At 57.3% G+C, this 16,965-nt stretch overlaps 1 protein-coding gene across 1 annotated transcript in view; it reads left to right on the top strand.

Annotated features, from left to right (window-relative positions):
• The window catches only part of ANGPT4 (angiopoietin 4), a 40,275-nt gene that overhangs the window by 10,368 nt on the left and 12,942 nt on the right, over positions 1-16,965 (top strand). The window contains exons 2-4 of the mRNA XM_047069768.1: positions 11,932-12,087; positions 13,297-13,418; positions 16,165-16,397. Of these exons, the coding sequence (XP_046925724.1) occupies positions 11,932-12,087; positions 13,297-13,418; positions 16,165-16,397 (511 nt within the window). The remainder of the gene's footprint in view (positions 1-11,931; positions 12,088-13,296; positions 13,419-16,164; positions 16,398-16,965) is intronic.

Raw genomic sequence — 16,965 nt, 5'->3', positions numbered from 1 at the left:
CAGCATTCGCTTCCTTTATGCCCTGGCCCCTGTGCCAAGAGGAACCAATGCGCCCCGTTTTCCATCGAGGCCCCCGAGGCCCAGAGAAGCCCCGTCACTGGCACAGAAAGGGCGTGGCGAAGCTGTGAACGAACCAGTGCCTGACTCGGCGTGCGAGGCCCCCGCTAGACTCGGGGCTGCCGCTGAGGTTGGGAGAAGCCCGGCCTGTGCCGGGAATCGTGGGCCGAGCTGAGAGCTGAACGGCACACCCCTCCACAACAACCCGCTGGTCCCTGACACGCTCCACCCCTGGCTCCCTGCCCACTCGCTCGGCTCTCTCTGAGCCCTGACCCAGAAGGAGAGCAACAGCGGGGCAAAGAGCCAGGAAGGCTGGGCCTGGCAGCTTAGAGCCGCGGGGTCAGGGCCTGGGTGGGCCCGGAGGGGGTGGGAAGGGGGCTGCGACCAGGCAGAGGAGGAAGGGCCAACCCTTGGCCGTGGGGCTCGAGGCCACAGAGTCAGCCCCGTTGGAGAGGTGGGGAAACTGAGGCATGGGGATGGTGTGGCAGGGATGCGGTGTGTCTGGGGGAGGGGGGCGGGACCTGGAAGCAAGAGGGTCTGGCCTCTGTAACCCCCACAAGAGTCTTATCTGCTGTGGCATAACAAGTGACCCCAGAACATTTAGCAGCTTCTAATAGCCACAAACAATTCTGTCTCAGTTTCTGAGAGTCCAGAATTCAGGAGGAGCTTAGCAAGGTAGCTCCGACTCGGGTTTTCTCATGTGGTTGTTCTCGGATATCAGCCGGGGCTGTGGTCGTCTGTAGGCTCCACCCGGGGCTGAAGGATCAGCCTCTCGGCGACCCGCTCCCGGGGCTGGTAGGCAGGTGCTGGCTGGCGGCGGGGGTGACGGGCTCCGTTTCTCTCCCGATGGGCCCCTCTGCAGGGCTGCTCGAGGGTCCTCAGGACATGGTGGCCCGTTCCTGTCAAACAAGAGGGCCAAGAGGGGACAAAGCAGGAGCCGAAACGTCATGACGTGGCCATGAAAGTCACACTCCAACATTTCTACGATGTGCCACAGTCACAGTGGCCGATCTCAGCCCAGCGAGGGACAGACTATGGGGACAGACTACGCGTGGCATGCATACCAGGAGATGGGATCCTTGGGGCCATCTTGGAGTCTGGCTGCCTCAAGGCGCCCACTGAGTGGTGAAGGGTGTGGTCTTGGGAGCCCGAAGGCCCGAGTTCCAAGCCGGTCGTGCTCACCAGCTGTGTGACGTGGGCAACAGGCTCAGCTTCTCTGTGCTTCTTCCCCTCATCTGTAAAATGGGGATGATGAGCGAGCCAAGGACTAAATGGGCTACATTTGTAAGGCCCTCAAGGCCATGCCCCTTCGGAGGCGCTGAGCTCGAGCAGGAGCGAAGCCTGCTCTCTCCCCGGGGCCGGGCTACATCTGAGCAAGTCTGTTGAGTGGATGAAGGAGTGCTGAGACCCTGTCGTGGTCATTTCTAGCACGTTTCTCCTGAAGACACCCCAGTTTCAACAAATCTTTCCTGAGTACCTCTCCCGCGCCTGGGGCCGCTGGCTCGAGCGAGGCCTGGAGGACGTGGCTGAGAACTTGGTGGCCCAGAGCTACCTTGCTAAGCTGCTCCTGAATGGTGGCCCTGCATTCCTGCATTTCTCCTGGGGAGAAAACGGAGGCTTCAGATGGGTGAAGGGCTGTGGGAAAAACAAAACAAAACCCCAGCAGTCACAGTGGGAGGAGTCGGGCAGGGGGCTTGGTGTCTACCCTCCGCGGGGTGGCCAGGGAACGCTTCCCGGGGGAGGTGACGTTCGTGGGGAGATCCAAAAGTCAGAAAGAGGCCGACGAGGTGGTCCTGAGATCAGGGGTGTGGGTGTGGGGGGGGGGAGGATTCGGGTAGGCAATGCTCTGGCTCCCATGGCCCCTGCTGCAGCCCCCAGGGCCCCTCCTCCCAAACCAGTGTGGAAACCGCAGACACATCACAAGGGTACACACCCCTGAACTAGGCAGTTCTGCGTCAAGGGGTTTATCCCTGACGCAGCCTTGCGGGAGAGCTAAGTGACACGTGGGCGAGCATATTCCCAGCAGCCCTGGTGTGATGGCCGTAGCTGGAAATGAGCTCAGCTATTGGGGACCCGCTGGGCAAAGAGTGACGGCCACAGACAGAATCCCATGTGGCTATTAAAGCAGCGAGGCCGGTCTGTCGGGCTGAATGTGGAGTGACTTCCAAGGTTGACGCTGCACGAGAAGCAGCAAGGTGCGGAATGGGGCGCTGACCTTGTGTTAGCCAAAGAAGGGCTGGGGGGAGAAGAAGGGGGGGGTGTGTGAGCACAATCACCGCTGGCACACGCGTCGTGTCCCTGGAAGTAAACCCAGCACATCCTTCAGTGGCCCGTGGGGACGGGAACCGGGGCAGGTCTGGGTTAGCGCTCCACAGCCTTTGATTCCTTGGACTTCCGAACCATGTGCTCGCGTCACCCGTTCCCAAAAAATTTTAAAGTACAGAAACTTACTTCTAAATGGAAACATGCGCGCAAAGCTGTCAGAGGTCTGTTCTTCCAGATTTTCACGGGGCCGGCCACACTGGGCCACCAGCTCCTATGTGCAGCCTCCTACAAACGGCTTTCCAGATCGGGGCCTCAGTTTCCCCTTGTGGGAAACAGGGCTGGCTGTGTGGTCCCTGCTGGTCTTTTGAGCTCCCATATCCCTCCTGCCCAGGCTTGGGTCCCTGTGGGGGGGAGGGGGGCTGCTTTCCCCTTCATCATCAGGCCAGGCTCTGATTTCCCCCACCCTGCACCCTGGAGCCTGGTTTCAGCCTGGCTGGCTTTGTCCTAATTCCCACCCCACCTCCAGTGCGGCGCAGTTTGGACCCTGCTCTATGGGGCAGTTTTGCCCGTTTCCAAAGACTTTGTTTTTTCTCTGCTGGAAAGGAATTTACCAAAAAGCCTGGGCTGTAAGTGACAGCAGAGTCTAGAGCAGAAGGTGCTATGACCGGGCTTAGGTGTGCTGGGTTCTCTCTGGCTGCTGTGTGGGGCACGGACTGGGGCTGGGGAGCATGTGCAGAAGCTGAAGGCACAGCAGGGGTGGGGGGTGGCGGGGAGGTGGGGGGCAGCTGGGAAGCCCACAAGAGATGATGGGGGCTGGGGAGGCTTCGAGGGGTGGAAGTGATGGGGCTGGGGGAGGGAAAGTGGTCGGATTCTGCACATGGCCCCAGAGTAGAGACCACAGATGGGATGTGGGGGAGGGGTGAAGGGGGAGGGAAGAAGGTTTCCAAGGGGCCGGGCCTGAGCCATTAGAAGGATGGTGTTAGCTCAGAGATGAAATCATTTACCCAAAGCCACGGAGCTCGGAGCTGGGGAGCAGAGACCAGAAACCGTGCTCCCCACTGCCTCGTTGTGGTCTCATGGGGGTTGTTTTGGGGGGAATCCTTGGCCTTTCTGAACCTCGACACCACCCCAGCTCGCGGAAACCCCTGGTGCTCCTTCGGTCTGATTCAGGCACAAGCGTGGGCAGGGCACCCAGAAACTCAGGCAACAGGCAGAAGCCAACATCTGGGCTCACCCGGTCTCTGGGCTCACTGGCTGGAAGGCTAAAACCCTGGCCCACGCGGGGTGAGGGGGACACGGTTTCCACCTGCTTAGCTCCTGCCCTGACCCTCCTGTGCCCACTGGACCTGACCTTCTGGTCTCCAAAATCAGCAGACCTGGGTAGGAATCTAGGATCTGTCAGCTTGATGGGGGACCTCAGGGAAGCCACTCTGTGTCTGAGCCTTCATTTGCTTATCCATAAAATGGGATCAATGGCAGAGCCTCCATGCAGGGGATAAGCGGCTATTTCTTTTTTTCTTTTTTTGTTTTTTAAGTTTTATGTATTTATTTAGTGGGGGGAGGGACAGAGAGAGAAGAAGAGAGAGAATCCCAAACAGGCTCTGCACCATCAGTGCAGAACCCGGTGCAGGGCTCGAACTCACGAACCACGAGATCGTGACCCGAGCCGAAACCAAGAGTCAGACGCTTAACCGACTGAGCCGCCCGGGCGCCCCGCTACGAGGCTATCTCTAAGGCGCCCAAGCACACCTGGCCATCATGGGGTGCCATAAGTTACCAGGACAACCACCATCCCCCAAGGGCCCGCAACGTCTGCCCCCACTCTCACTCCTGGCAAAGTCCCACCAGCAAAGGACAGAGGGACCAGAGACCAGGACAAACATTCTACGCCAGGACAGAGCCTCGGCCTTCCAAGGCGTGCCAGCCCCGGCCTGCGCTGCAGGCGGAGTTGTGTGGCAGAACTTAGAGCCGTCCCAGCAGCAAAAACAATAACAACCGCCAAAGTTACTGTGCACCCGGCATGCGCCAGGCACAGCCTCACTGAACAGCCGTGGTCCCGTTGAACCCCGCGACAACCTCAAGGAGCAAACGCCTTGAGCTGCAGATACCAAATCTTTTTCAAACAGGTTGGCAATACAGTCGTGTATTGCTCTGGCATTCATGCATTAAGTAACAAAATCTGACTAACGGTGGGTCTAGTCCCTACTACTGTGCCCATCTTACAGCTGGGGAAACGGAGACTCTGAGAGACCACACCTCCAGGAGGCCTCACAGCTGGGTATAAAACAGAGGCCCTCTCCAGGCCCGCAGAAAACAGGTACCGTTAAAGCCAGATGAACTTTCCAGAACCTCTTCAGGGGTGATGCAGGGGACACCTGCTCCGTGCCAGGCGCCCCCTCTGGATCTTTATCCAAGTGTCCTTCGCACTAATCCCCAAAAGAGTGGGTTCATGTGCCCTGGGGCCCCCCTGGGGCCCCATCTGACAGCTAAGGAAATCGAGGCTTGGCGCAAAGATGCAAGGGTCCTGCGGGGGCTGATCGGGTCCTGCGGCCGGTTAGTAGAGACGTTGGGATTGAAACCCAGAGCCTCGAGTTCTCGTGCTAGAAGCCTTGCCAGCCCCTGGAGGGATTCCTGCCAAGTCTCTTTCTCCTCCGGTGTTCGTTCTTCCCACCCGGGGGGCCAGGCCCGCACCCTCTTGATGAGGTCCCACCTGCAGTGATCCAGAGCTAGACGCCGTGAAGAGATGCCCTTGACTCCCAGAGGGCCCCACAAATGTGGTGGGGACCCCAGCCACCCTCTCCAGTGTGGCTCCAGCCAATGGGGGTCATGACCGTGGGCTCTGCCCTGCTGGCCTCCCCGCCTCCCCCAGCATCCTTGACCGGACACGCTCCAAGCACCTCCACCTCCACCCCTTCTCACCTCAACCCCACAGAGTGGCACCGTCACCCCCACCTGTAGATGGGGGAAACGGAGGCACAAAGGCTGCAAGCAACAAGCCCATTCGGCAGCTTGGGCTGGACTTCATTTTTTGTAAGCGCGTTTCTTGCCTTACCTGTTGCTCCGTTTCCCAGCGGCTGCAGCATAGAACCATCTGGAGTCATGTATCTCAAAGCTAATTCTTCCAGGAGGGGAGGTGTTCGAATCCGTCCGTTCGTTCAACGAAATGAATATCCGTGGAGCACCTGAGAATCGCCAGACACCCTTCCAGCCTCCAGAAGAAAAGGCGGGCGAGGCCCCCGCCCTCTTGGAGCGGATGGTCCACCGAGGGGGCACCAGTGAGGAGGGATTTTCAGAGGCCTGCACCCTCCGTCTCTCCGGCATCCGTCAAAGCTCTGGAGCCTCTCTCAGAAAAAAGATTATTTCAAACAAGGAATTAAATGCACGGATTTGCAAAGGAGGCTAACGCCTTGAGCACAGACCCGGACACGGGGCTCGAACTCACGGACCGCAAGATCATGACCCGAGCCGAAGACAGACGTTTAACCGACTGAGCCACCCAGGCGCCCCTAGATTCCGAGTTTTTTAAAAAACGGATTTGCGATGCAATCGCATAGTGTTCCTGCGTTAATACATTAAATAACAGCATCTCAGGCGCTTTACGTAGATAGCGCCAGGAATCTTCCCTGCGACCCAGAGATAGGAGCCATGATCACCCCCATTCTAGAGGACAGGCCCAGACAGGCAGAGGTATCCGCCCAAGGTCACACAGCCCCTAAGCTAAGAGTTTTGATGCGAACCCAGGCTCGTCTGATACAATACACTAACTACTCTTCCCTCGTTGGTTTCTATCCGTAGTTGACAAAACGCTCTTTCCAAATATGAACCATACGCGCCATTTTCCAAGGAAGAGACAGGCAGGGCCTATCACCGGTATTGATCTTCTCCCTGATTCTCAAATACACCAGACACACTCACGTCTTAGAGCGTTTGCATTTGCCTTTCCCTTCGTCTAGAACTCCCGTCCTCCTGTCTTTCCCACAGCTGGCTCCTTCGCACCCTCTCAGCTCAGGCAGCTCCCTCCGGTGAGGGTTTCCCTGCCACTCTGGCCACACTTGCCCCCGACCCCACTCACTACCGTGTCTCATTTCCCTGCATGGCACTCATCACTATTGGGATTTAACTAATGAGTTCGTGGAACTGCCCTGGAATCAGAAAACTTGCCAATTTTGTTCACTCTTGATTTCCCAGTCCCTAGTACAGCGCCTAACACATAATAGGTGCTCAAGAAATTCCTGAGTGGGGTGGGGGTGGGGCGCGCCTGGGTGGCTCAGTCAGTGAAGCGTCCAACTCTTGATTTCAGCTCAGGTCATGATCTCACAGGTCATGAGATCAAGCCCCACGCTGAGCTCTAGAGTGACAGCCCAGAGCTTGCTTGGAATTCTCTCTCTCTTCTCTCCCTCTCTCTCTGCCCCTCCCCAGTCAGCACACTCTCTCTGTCTCTCTTTCTCAAAATAAATAAAAATAAACTTAAAAAAAAAAAAAAGAAAACCCTGAGTGGATACACAAATGACACTCCGAGGGTGAGGGATTAGCGTAAGAAAATATATTTGTCGTTATAATACATACTCTTATATGGGCTATTTTATAGAATCTGGTTTTGACGGGTTTGTTTTTTACTGTGTGTGTTTTTTACTTCTAACCTACAGGTTTTGTTGTTGTTCTTTTTTAATGTTTATTTACGCTTGTTATTTATTTATTTTGAGAGAGAGAGGAGCACGAGAGCAAGAGGGAGATTGAGCAGGGGAGGGGCAGAGAGAGGGAGAGGGAGAATCCCAAGCAGGCTCCACACTGCCAGCCCAGAGCCCGATGCCGGGCTCGATCTCGTGAACCCTGAGATCACGACCGGGGCTGAAACCGAGAGTCAGGCGCTCAATGGACTGAGCCACCCGGGGCGTTTCTGTGAGCACTGACAAATATACATGCTCAGTCATGACACAGAACATTGCCAACACCCCCAGAAAGTTCCCCTATGACCCTTTGCTGTCCATTCCCACCACAGACCCAGTCCTTGGCAACACCATGGATTCTGGCTTTTCCAGAAGGTCACATAAATGGAATCCTGCAGACTCTCTTTGAGTCTTATTATTGTGTGGATCACTAACTCCTTTCTTTTCTTTGTTGAGTAGAGTCCACTGGATGGATGGACCATGGTTGCTTATCCATTCCCCAGCTGCAGTCTTTTTTTATGTAAACGATGTGGGAGAAAAGCAGGCTTGAGGGGACCTCCTGGGCCACGAAGACTGTTCATCCGTTTCAATGCTCATCTGTGGTCTGTCCAGAATACCCTCCTTCCTCAACCGGCCCCCTGCCCGTCTAAACTCCTTTCCTTTCCCTCGAGTCCCTTTTCAGCCGCCCTCTCCCCAACAAGGAGCAAGGTTTCCTGTCCTCGTGTCACAGATCAATAAAGTGAGGCTCAGAGGCACGTAGCCCTCGAGTACTAAAGACCCACAGTCGGAGTGTCATAGAGCCAAAACTCAAACCCGGGGCCAAAGGGAGAGGGTTGATACCCTGAAGGCCAGAGATCAGCCCCTTTGCAGGCTGGAGAGGTGGTGGCAGGTCAGGCCCCTGCCCCCCCCCCCATCTCAACCCTGAGAATCTGCAGCATGAGGGTGACAAGGAAGGGGCAGGTCCAATCCTATGGGGGGACGTGGGAGGGCTCCTTCATTGGGACCCCTCCCCCATCCTTCCAGCCTGTGCCTGGGCCCTAGACCAGACCCAGTCCCCACCACACATGCCAACATTACTCACCAGAGTCCAGCGTGGCCATAATGGGCCCATCTGGCCCACATTACCCATCCTAGGACCCATGCTGGTGGGCGGGTGTGGTAAATTGGGTGATGGGCCCCAGCTGTGGGTGGCCTTTGCCCCACCCAGCCACTCGCAGCCACAGGACAAGCGTGGGACCAGTGCGGGTACTTAGGGAACTCCTGTCACTTGAGATGACCCCAAGCTACCGTGAGTCCCCAGCTCAGCTCTGCAGGCCCGAAGAAGGCCCTGGGCCAGGAGTCAGGGAACCTAGACCACCAGGTAGTGACCTTGGGCCAGTCTTCCGGGCCTCAGTTTGTCCGTCTGCAAATGAGAGGCTTGAGGGGAGACTCCCGAGAAAGTCTGAACTGGCTCTTTATCTGCCTGGAGCTGAAGCTCAGGGTCTGGTCGTCTGCGTTTGAAACCAGGGTCCCCGAGGTCTGTGACTCGTGGGAGAGTGCCCCAGCAGCCATGCATCAGCAATCCCAGGTGACAGAGGCAAGGCGGGGAAGCTGACCGGTGGGGAAGCGAGCAGATTCCAAACTCGCATTGGGATCGCGGTAGCCAGAACCCACTAGGGGACTGACTGCAGCAGACGAGAAAAAGAGAAGCGAGGAGGAGGAGGTCTGGGTTTGAGGCCAGCTGCCAAGATGGGAAAGATGGCGAAGGGGGGCGGGGGGCGGGGGGGCTGGCTTGCAGAGGGGGGTGGTGGGGGATGCCGAGACAGGGCAGTGGGGGCTGAGGGACCGAGGGTTCCATGGCGGGTGTTTTTGCTTGAGATGCTCGTTAGAAGCCCGCGTGGGGATGGTGAACTGGTGGCACACGGAGGGGAGAAGTCTGGGGGGGAGACGGAGCCAGTGTCGTCGGCACGTGACCGTCCCGGGCCCAGCCAGAGCACCTGCAGCAGGCACTGAGGCTCCTGGGGCCCCGTCTGCTTTGACATCTGGTCTTGGGTGAAGCTAACGGATCCCTTTTCAGAGCGATACGTTATTTATTTATTTATTTATTTATAATTTTTTTTTAATGTTTATTTAGTTTTGAGAGAGAGACAGAGACAGAGCATGAGCAGGGGAGGGGCAGAGAGAGAGGGAGACACAGACTCCGAAGCAGGCTCCAGGCTCTGAGCCATCAGCACAGAGCCCGACCCGGGGCTCGAACTCACGGACCGTGAGATCATGACCTGAGGTGAAGTCGGACGCTCAACCGACTGAGCCACCCAGGTGCCCCCAGAGCGATACTTTTAAATGCATAAAATAAAAGCGTCCGAACGCCCAACGATCTTGCCATTGCGGTCAAAATACTCAATATTAGATCTGTGCTACGGTTGTAGCTTTGTCCAGTGGTGGGTCCGAGGATGTCCGTCATTCTGAGGTCCCAATGAGCAGAAACAGAATTTAAGATACTGCACCGCCTGCACTGTGGTATGGAAATATTGGTGATTTCTAGGGGTTAATGGAGGGGCGGGATGAGCCCACGTTCGTCATCGAAGGAAATGCCAAATTTTACTTACAGGTTAGCAAAGTTCGTGGGCCCCCCTGAATTCTCTTTGCAGACCCTGTGGTCCCCACTAAGGACCCCTGACCTAGGGAGAGAACATGCAGAGAGACTAAGGCCCAGAACTGGGCTGAGAGCCCCCAACATGTAGAAGCCTGGTAAAGGAGGGGGCAGAGCAGGGGTGACCACGGATAGGAGGACAGCTAGGAGAAAGGAGCATCTGGAAAGTGTTTCCAGAGCGCGGGTGTGGCCATCTGGGCTAACTGCTGCTGAGGGGGAGAGTCAGAGGACATGGAAGGGTCCCTCCATCCAGGAGATGATGACCAGGCGGGTTAAGGAGGGAAGGGGGAGGGAGGGCAGAGAGCACCGAATTCTACAGTCTGGGTTATATTTGTTTTTCTTGAACATGGCAAATACACAGACTGCCTTATATTATTCCTTAAGCTTTCTTGTATGCACACCATAATAACATTGTTAATGTTTTTAGAGGCGAGGGTGGTCATGGAGGCAAGGAAACGGAGGAGCTTGTTGAAGAAGTTTTGCTGTTGAGGGGACCGGAGAAATTGGAGACGCAATTGGAGGGACTGTGGGGTCAAGAATTTGTTTTTAGATGGAAGCGGTTGGATCACGCTTGTGTGTTACAGGGAAGAGTGGGGCGGGGCGGGGTGGGGGTGGGGTGCTGATGATGCAGGGAAGGAAGGAACGGGCCAATATGACGAAGACTTGAGAGGCTCCCATGTCTCCCTGGTCCTCAGTCCCTTTTGTGACTGCCACCCCAGTTCTCACACTTGAGCAGCAGGTTCACCTGGGCGGCTGGGCGCCACCCCAGAGTGTCTGACTCGGTAGGTCTGGGGTGGGACCTAGAAATTTGCATTTTTAACAAGCTCCAAGGGCCACACTTTGAGAAGCCCTGCTGTAGTCAATACCAGCACCACCCACAGGCGCCCCCTCCAGGATCTGATGTTGCACTACAAGGGAACGCACTCCAAAATCACAGTGGGGAGGGGGGGATTGGGAAGGGGGGAGAGCAGGACAGGGGGGCGGCAGGGGACTGGGGGCAGGGAAAGGGGCAGACTGTTAAGATGCAAGAGGGGAGAAGAGACCGAGGAGGAAGCAGCCAGAGCCTGCCTGCCCCCACTCCAGCCAAGGTCACCACCCCTCCCTGGGGAGTGCCTGTCTTCCCAGGGATCCTGGGAGCTGCCCTGTCAGACCTCCTGGAAGACTGAGAGGGCAAGGGACGCAGCCAGGGCCAGGGGGTAGGGATGATGGCCAGAGGCCAGGATGTGTGCAGAATGGAGAGAGAATAGAGGAGGGGCGCCAGCTCTCTGCCTGCGGGCACCGAGCCCTGAGAACACGCTGTTCACCTTTGCAACTTGATCCTGGTCTCATGCCAGACCGGCTTCAACTGCTCTTGGGAAAGAGATTAGCCCGTGGGATCCCAGAACATCCTAGCTGCGAGAACCCTTGGAGACTGTCCGGTTCAGCCCATTTGGCAGATGGAGGGGAGCAGAAAATAGAAAAGTCCAGCTTGATGGATAGACCGGCAAACTCTCCTGCAGGGAAGGATACATCCCCACTCCCTGACGGCTGGGTAATGGGCATGACATTGGGGGCTATTCTCTGACCCTTGTAGCTCCCCTTTTTCTATCAGTTCATTGAACACATATTTATTGAGCGCCTACTGTGCGCTAAGCGTTGTGCTAGACACAGAGATAATGGTTGAGGAAAACCAAGTCTCCAGCTTCATGGAATTGACATTCCAAGGGTAAAGCAGACAACTGACAGATAAATATGTAATACAAAGTCGGGGAGTCGTAAGTGGTAGGAAGAGACCTGAAATGACACGAGGGAGTGAGGCATGCAGATGGGGATGAGATGGAGGGAGTTTCCAGGCAGAGGGAACAGCATGTGCAAAGGCCCTGAGGCAGGGGTATGCTTGCTGTGTTGGAGGGATGTCACAGAGGCCAGTGATCCGGAGCAGAGTGAGGGAGAGGACTGGGAGACGAAATCAGAGCAGGAACAGAAGGCTGGATCATGGAGGAAACTGAAGTCATAGGGAGGACTTTGGCTTTTCCTCTAAGATAGGAATTCTGAGAGGGTTTCTTTCTAGCAGAGGAGGATTTCGATTTGACTTAGGTTTAACAAGATGCCTCTGGCTGCTGAGTGGAGGATGGCTTGTGCATGGGACCAGGATGGAAGGAGAGAGGCCAGGGAGGAAGCTACCGGGATGGTCCAGGTGAGAGGTTAGGGTGGCCCGGCCTGGCAGAGAGGCCTCCCCTGGTTGCTTTTTGCCCTTCGTGGAGATGCAGGAAGGGACAGGAGCCTTCCTCCAGCCCTTACCCATGACCCCGGCCCACGGTCTCCCCACAGCTAGAAAGGTACATCCAGATGAACTTGAGGTCAGAGCTGGCACAGGTCCAACAGCACATGGTCCAGAACCAGACGGCCACCATGCTGGAGCTAGGCACCAGCCTCTTGAACCAGACCACGGCCCAGACCCGCAAGCTGACTGATGTGGAGGCTCAGGTATGGAGGGCGAGCAGGTGGCGTGGGGGGAGGGGGCGGGGGGAGGCTGTAGCCAGCCGGGCCGGTTCACAGCCCAGGTCATCTTGCCTCGGCCTCTATCCCTGGCTCAGGTCTGGGCCTCCCCTGGGCCTGTAGCACCCTGGGCCCCTTCCCTGATGAGCCGGTTACAAAACACTCTGAGCACCAGGCCACGAGCCCTGGGGGCAGACACCGGGTGTGGTGCTTCTGCCTCTGTGACTCCGGGGACACTCCAGGTCTGCGCTGGGCACTGGGATGAGCCCTCAGGGGGCTCAGAGGGCTCCCGGGGAGAGATGGCTAATAAACAATTCACTCAACCTCAAGAGCAACTGGAAGGGGAGGGAGGGAGCAAACACATAAACGGGAGGGTGAGTAAGTGAATGGATAAAAAGATCGAATGACAAATAGGCATGTGTCCGTTGAATCCCTACTATGTGCAGGCACTGTTGGAGATGCCCGGTTCCGGGTTATAGCAGTAAATGAAACAGGCATGCATCCCGACCCCTGTGGACCTCCCTTTCCAATGACCACCAGGGAAATGAACAGGAAGAATAACTTGCACGTGTCAGGGGGTGACCGTGTCCAGGAGAAAACAGCCTGGGCAGGAGAGAGGGAGGGCGCGCTAGGGTGCAGGGATGGCTTGCGAGTTTAGACGGTGAAGCCAGGAAGGCACGGCGGAGAAGGTAGGATGGGAGCCAGGCTTACTCAGAGTAGGCCCAGTGGGGGGACGGGGCCGGCAAGCTCCAGGAACATCAGGGTGGTCAGTGTGGCTGCAACGACCAGGGGGAGAGGGGTGGGCAAGGGTTCAGAGAGAGGCACTGGGGGCAGACGACAGTGCGGGGCACTGAAGGCCATGATGGCCATCTGGAAGGTGGATCTGACAGGACTTGGTGATAGATTAGATTGGGGGGGGGGAGGGGGTGCTCAAGGGCGACTCCTCCTGGGGCCTGAGCAGCCAGAAGAACGGAACTGTCATGTGCAGTGCTGGGGAAGAGCAAACTCAGAAGGCAGATCATAAACTCAGGGCCTGTGAGTGAGCGAGTGAGCGACCGTAGAAACTAACCGCAGGGAGGATAGAAACAGGTCAGCGAGTTTCTGGAATGGCAGAGCCCCCGGGCAGGTGGACGGCGGCCGAGGCGCGTTCCCGCAGGGCTCGCGCAGCCCCCTACCCCTTCCTGTTTGCCGGGACAGGTCCTGAACCAGACGTCGCGCATGGAGATCCAGCTCCTGGAGACTTCGCTGTCCACCAACAAGCTGGAGAAACAGCTGCTACTGCAGGGTCACGAGCTGCACCGGCTGCAGGGCCGCAACAAGTGGGCACCAGCATCCTGGCACGGGGCCGGGGACAGGGCTGGGGGGCGAGGGCCAGCCCGGGACCCAAGCGGGTTGGGACCCAGGGTGGGCGCCGGGGCCGGGGCCGGGGCGGGGGCCAGGGTTGGAAGCTGGACTTGGGCTAGTACCTTGGACAGGGGCGGGGGCCAGAGCTGGGGCCCCGGGGTTAAGACTGACATGAGGGAACACTTGGGCGGCTCAGGCTGGAGCCAGAGCTGGGGTAAGGACGGAAACCAGGGTTGGAGTGCAGACTGAAGCTGGGAGAAAAGGTGGGCCCTGGGGCTGGGCTGAGGTTGGGCTGGGGGCCCAGCAGGCACCCCTGGGTGGAGACGGGAGACAGGCATTTCCCTGGGGGCTCAGGACGCCCTGATTCTTTCTCCGTTCCTTCCTTTTTTTCTTTTCCTTCTCCCTTCCTTCCTTCCTTCCTTAGGCAGAGAAACTGGCATCTGAGGCTGATTTCCTCTTGGTTTCGAGCTGAGTGGAGAAAAACTGTCAAGGTCAGGGTGCCGGAGGAGGCAAAACCCACACACTGACGCAGCCACCCCCTTCTGTACAGGGGGAGATGTTACAGTGTTACAGTTGCTCGCACGCCGGTCACAATAAGGACCTAAGGCTCATCCGGTCTCTCTGATCCGCATACAGCTAATGCTAGTTTGTCCACCTTCTTATTCCTACTCCGCCACTCCAAGGTGGGGCAGGCCAGGGACTGGGACAGTCTGAATGGGCACTGTCTAGAAATCCGTGTAGAGGGAGGTTATCACCAATATGCTGTTGGCCCATGGAGACAGCTAAATTTCTAGAACCCGAGTGTGCCCCCGTTTTTTTTTCTCTTCCTATGGCATACTTTGGGGTTCGGGGGGGGGGGAATTCCTTCTGCCTCGGCTAGACTCATTGTGCTAGTCTGGAGAATGGGTTGGCGTAACCTTACAGATAGGAGAACGTCTCCCTCCCGTCTCCATCCCTTAGCCAGCCACCCACCCACGGCAGAGGTAACCGCTCTCCCTGGCTTTGTGTGTGTGTGTGTGTGCATCCTTTCATTCATTCAATCACCAGTCATTTTTTGAGCTCTTACCACATGTGAGACACTGTTCGAGACACTGGGGGGTACAGAAGTGAACACCAGACAGAAATCCCTGTCCCCCAGCGGACATTCTGTAAGCTGACGTTCGGGGGTTTCTTATGCATATGTAAACAAATATGTCCCTTTTTTTATCCTTCTTGATCCCAAATGGAGCGTCCAGCTTTTTTTTCCAAGTATCCCGGAAGCCGTTCCGTCATTGCATGTTGCTCGTTCTTTTCTCCAACTGGATAACCTTCCACCCCATGGCTGTGCCCACCCTAATTTTCCCAGCATCCCCAGCGAATGGGCAGTAAGGTTGCTGTTTCCTGTCTTTCTCTACTCTTCAACGTGAGGCGGTGAATAATGTCCCCGTACCTCGCTGCACACACACACGTGAGCCAGCCTGCAGGCGAAAATGCCAGAAGTGGAAGAGTTGAGTCAAAAGCGTTTTTCTTTTTTTAAAACTCTTCTTTTTTTTTAAACTCGTGCCAAAAATGCTCCGCGCTTATTATATCGCCAGACAATAGAGACCCGTATAAAATGAAAGGGAAAGTAGGTTTCCCCCCACCCGCCTCCCCTCTTCCTCCTCTCCATCACCATCCACTCCAGCCGGCTCGCTCGCTAGCTAGCTCGCTCGCTCGCTCGGCAGGAGCAACAACGCTTCGTGGATTTTCTTTCACTTTCTCTGCAAACACAGGCACCACCGTGTCCTTCCACGTGCCTCTCTAAGCCTTTTCCCATAAAAGTTCACGGGTCTCCCTCTGCATTTACAGCAATACCTTTTTCCTTCCTCTGTTTGGTCACCCACACGTGGGGCTGGACGAGAGGCACTCGTGTCCAGAGCGCAGTCCCGCTCAGGTCCTGGGCATCTTTCCAATTCCGCCCAGATGCGCTCTGCCTCCAGAGCATTTCCAGGGACGCGGAGACAGCACAGGCTCAGCCGGCCCTGGCTGCTGGGCATTCAGGCCCTTCCTTTTTCTCTATTATAACCGATCCCCCAAGGGGCACTCCTGCCCATGCTCCCTAGAGGTTATCTCCCGGGAGCGGACTGCTAGGTCAAAGGGCAGGCATACTGTGGACTTGATAAGGACATCCTTATCAAGGCTGGCATTGATATCAAAAGCTTTGATATCAAAGCTATCATTCCTGGCACATCCTTCCACCCCCACCTCTCTCTCTCTCTATTTCAATTTTATTTCGTATTTATTTCTTCATTTTGAGAGAGAGAGCAGGGGAGGGGCAGACAGGGAGAGAGAGGGAATCCCAAGCAGGCTCCAGCGCAGTGCAGAGCCCCACGAGGGGCTGGATCCCAGGAACCCGGTGATCGTGACCTGAGCAGAGATCAAGAGTCAGGGGCTTAAGGACTGAGCCACCCAGGCGCCCCCGCCACCACCACCCCTTTCTTCTATGGACCCCGATCCATCCATCTTCTTCCAGAGCCAGGTCTCCGGTCTCTCTTTCCTCCCCTCCTCGCTCTCTGCTACCGGGGGGCACGCCCCCCCCACCTCCCCGGGGCTGTGTAACTCTGGGCAGGCGCCCCACCTCTCTGAGCCTCCTTACCGATCTGTTAGGGGAGTGCCCCCGCCCCCGGGGCCCCGGGGACGAGCCCTCGAGTGTGACCGCGTGGTGGGGACAGCAGGCTGACGCGCGTGCGCCCCGCCCCGCAGCGCGCTGGAGACGAGGGTGCAGGCCCTGGAGACGCAACAGCAGGCGGAGCTGGCTTCTCTCCGCGGCGAGAAGGAGCGGCTGCGGCGGCTGCTGGGCCGCCAGAGCGGCGCCCTCGCGGGCCTGGAGCGCAGCCTGCGCGCCGCCAGCAGCAACTCCAGCCTCCTGCAGCGCCAACAGCGCCAACTGCTGGAGTCCGTGCAGCGCCTGGTGCGCGTCGTGGCCCAGGGCCCGGGTGAGCGAGGGCGCGCCCGGTGCGGTGCGGGAGGAGGGCAGGGGAGGGGAGGGAGATCCTGCTTACCCTCCCGCTTCGCTGGAAGCCACTGCGGGCAAGGCCCGTCCCCTCTCCCGGCACCTGGGAGATAGAAACGACAACGAAGACTAACAACGAGGAGGACGAGAGTCCTAGGAGGAGCCAACGCAGACGCCACCCCCTAACTCCATGAGTGACCTTGGGCATGTCCCTCTCTTGGCCTCAGTTTCGCCATCTATTTGTGAAAGTGATAACAATAAGGAGTCCCCCCGGCCCAGACGCATAAGTTTGGGTTCCAGGATCCACCCGACACCCTCCCTTGTTTCGGCTTGCCCCACCCTCCCCCCAGCCTCAGTTTCCCTATCTGTAGAGTGGAGAGATTGGACTCAGTGTTCCCCAAGGCCTTCTCTCGCCCTGTTGCCCTCGTCCCTAAACCCAGGAGAGCCCCACAGAAGTGAGGAGGCATCTCTGGCCCCGGCTGCTGAGAGGGGAGATCAAGGCCGGGGCCGGTTCTCACTGACTCCTCCTGAGGAGGCCCGCTTGGGGTGGC

This window comes from Lynx rufus, unplaced genomic scaffold (genome assembly GCF_022079265.1).
Source record: "Lynx rufus isolate CCGP_SWC_20201006 ecotype Redwood Valley unplaced genomic scaffold, mLynRuf1.p SCAF_8, whole genome shotgun sequence".
In the NCBI taxonomy this organism is placed as follows: Eukaryota; Metazoa; Chordata; class Mammalia; order Carnivora; family Felidae; genus Lynx; species Lynx rufus.
The sequence above is the reverse complement of the archived record's forward strand: the minus strand, read 5'-3'. Positions and strand labels throughout refer to the sequence as shown.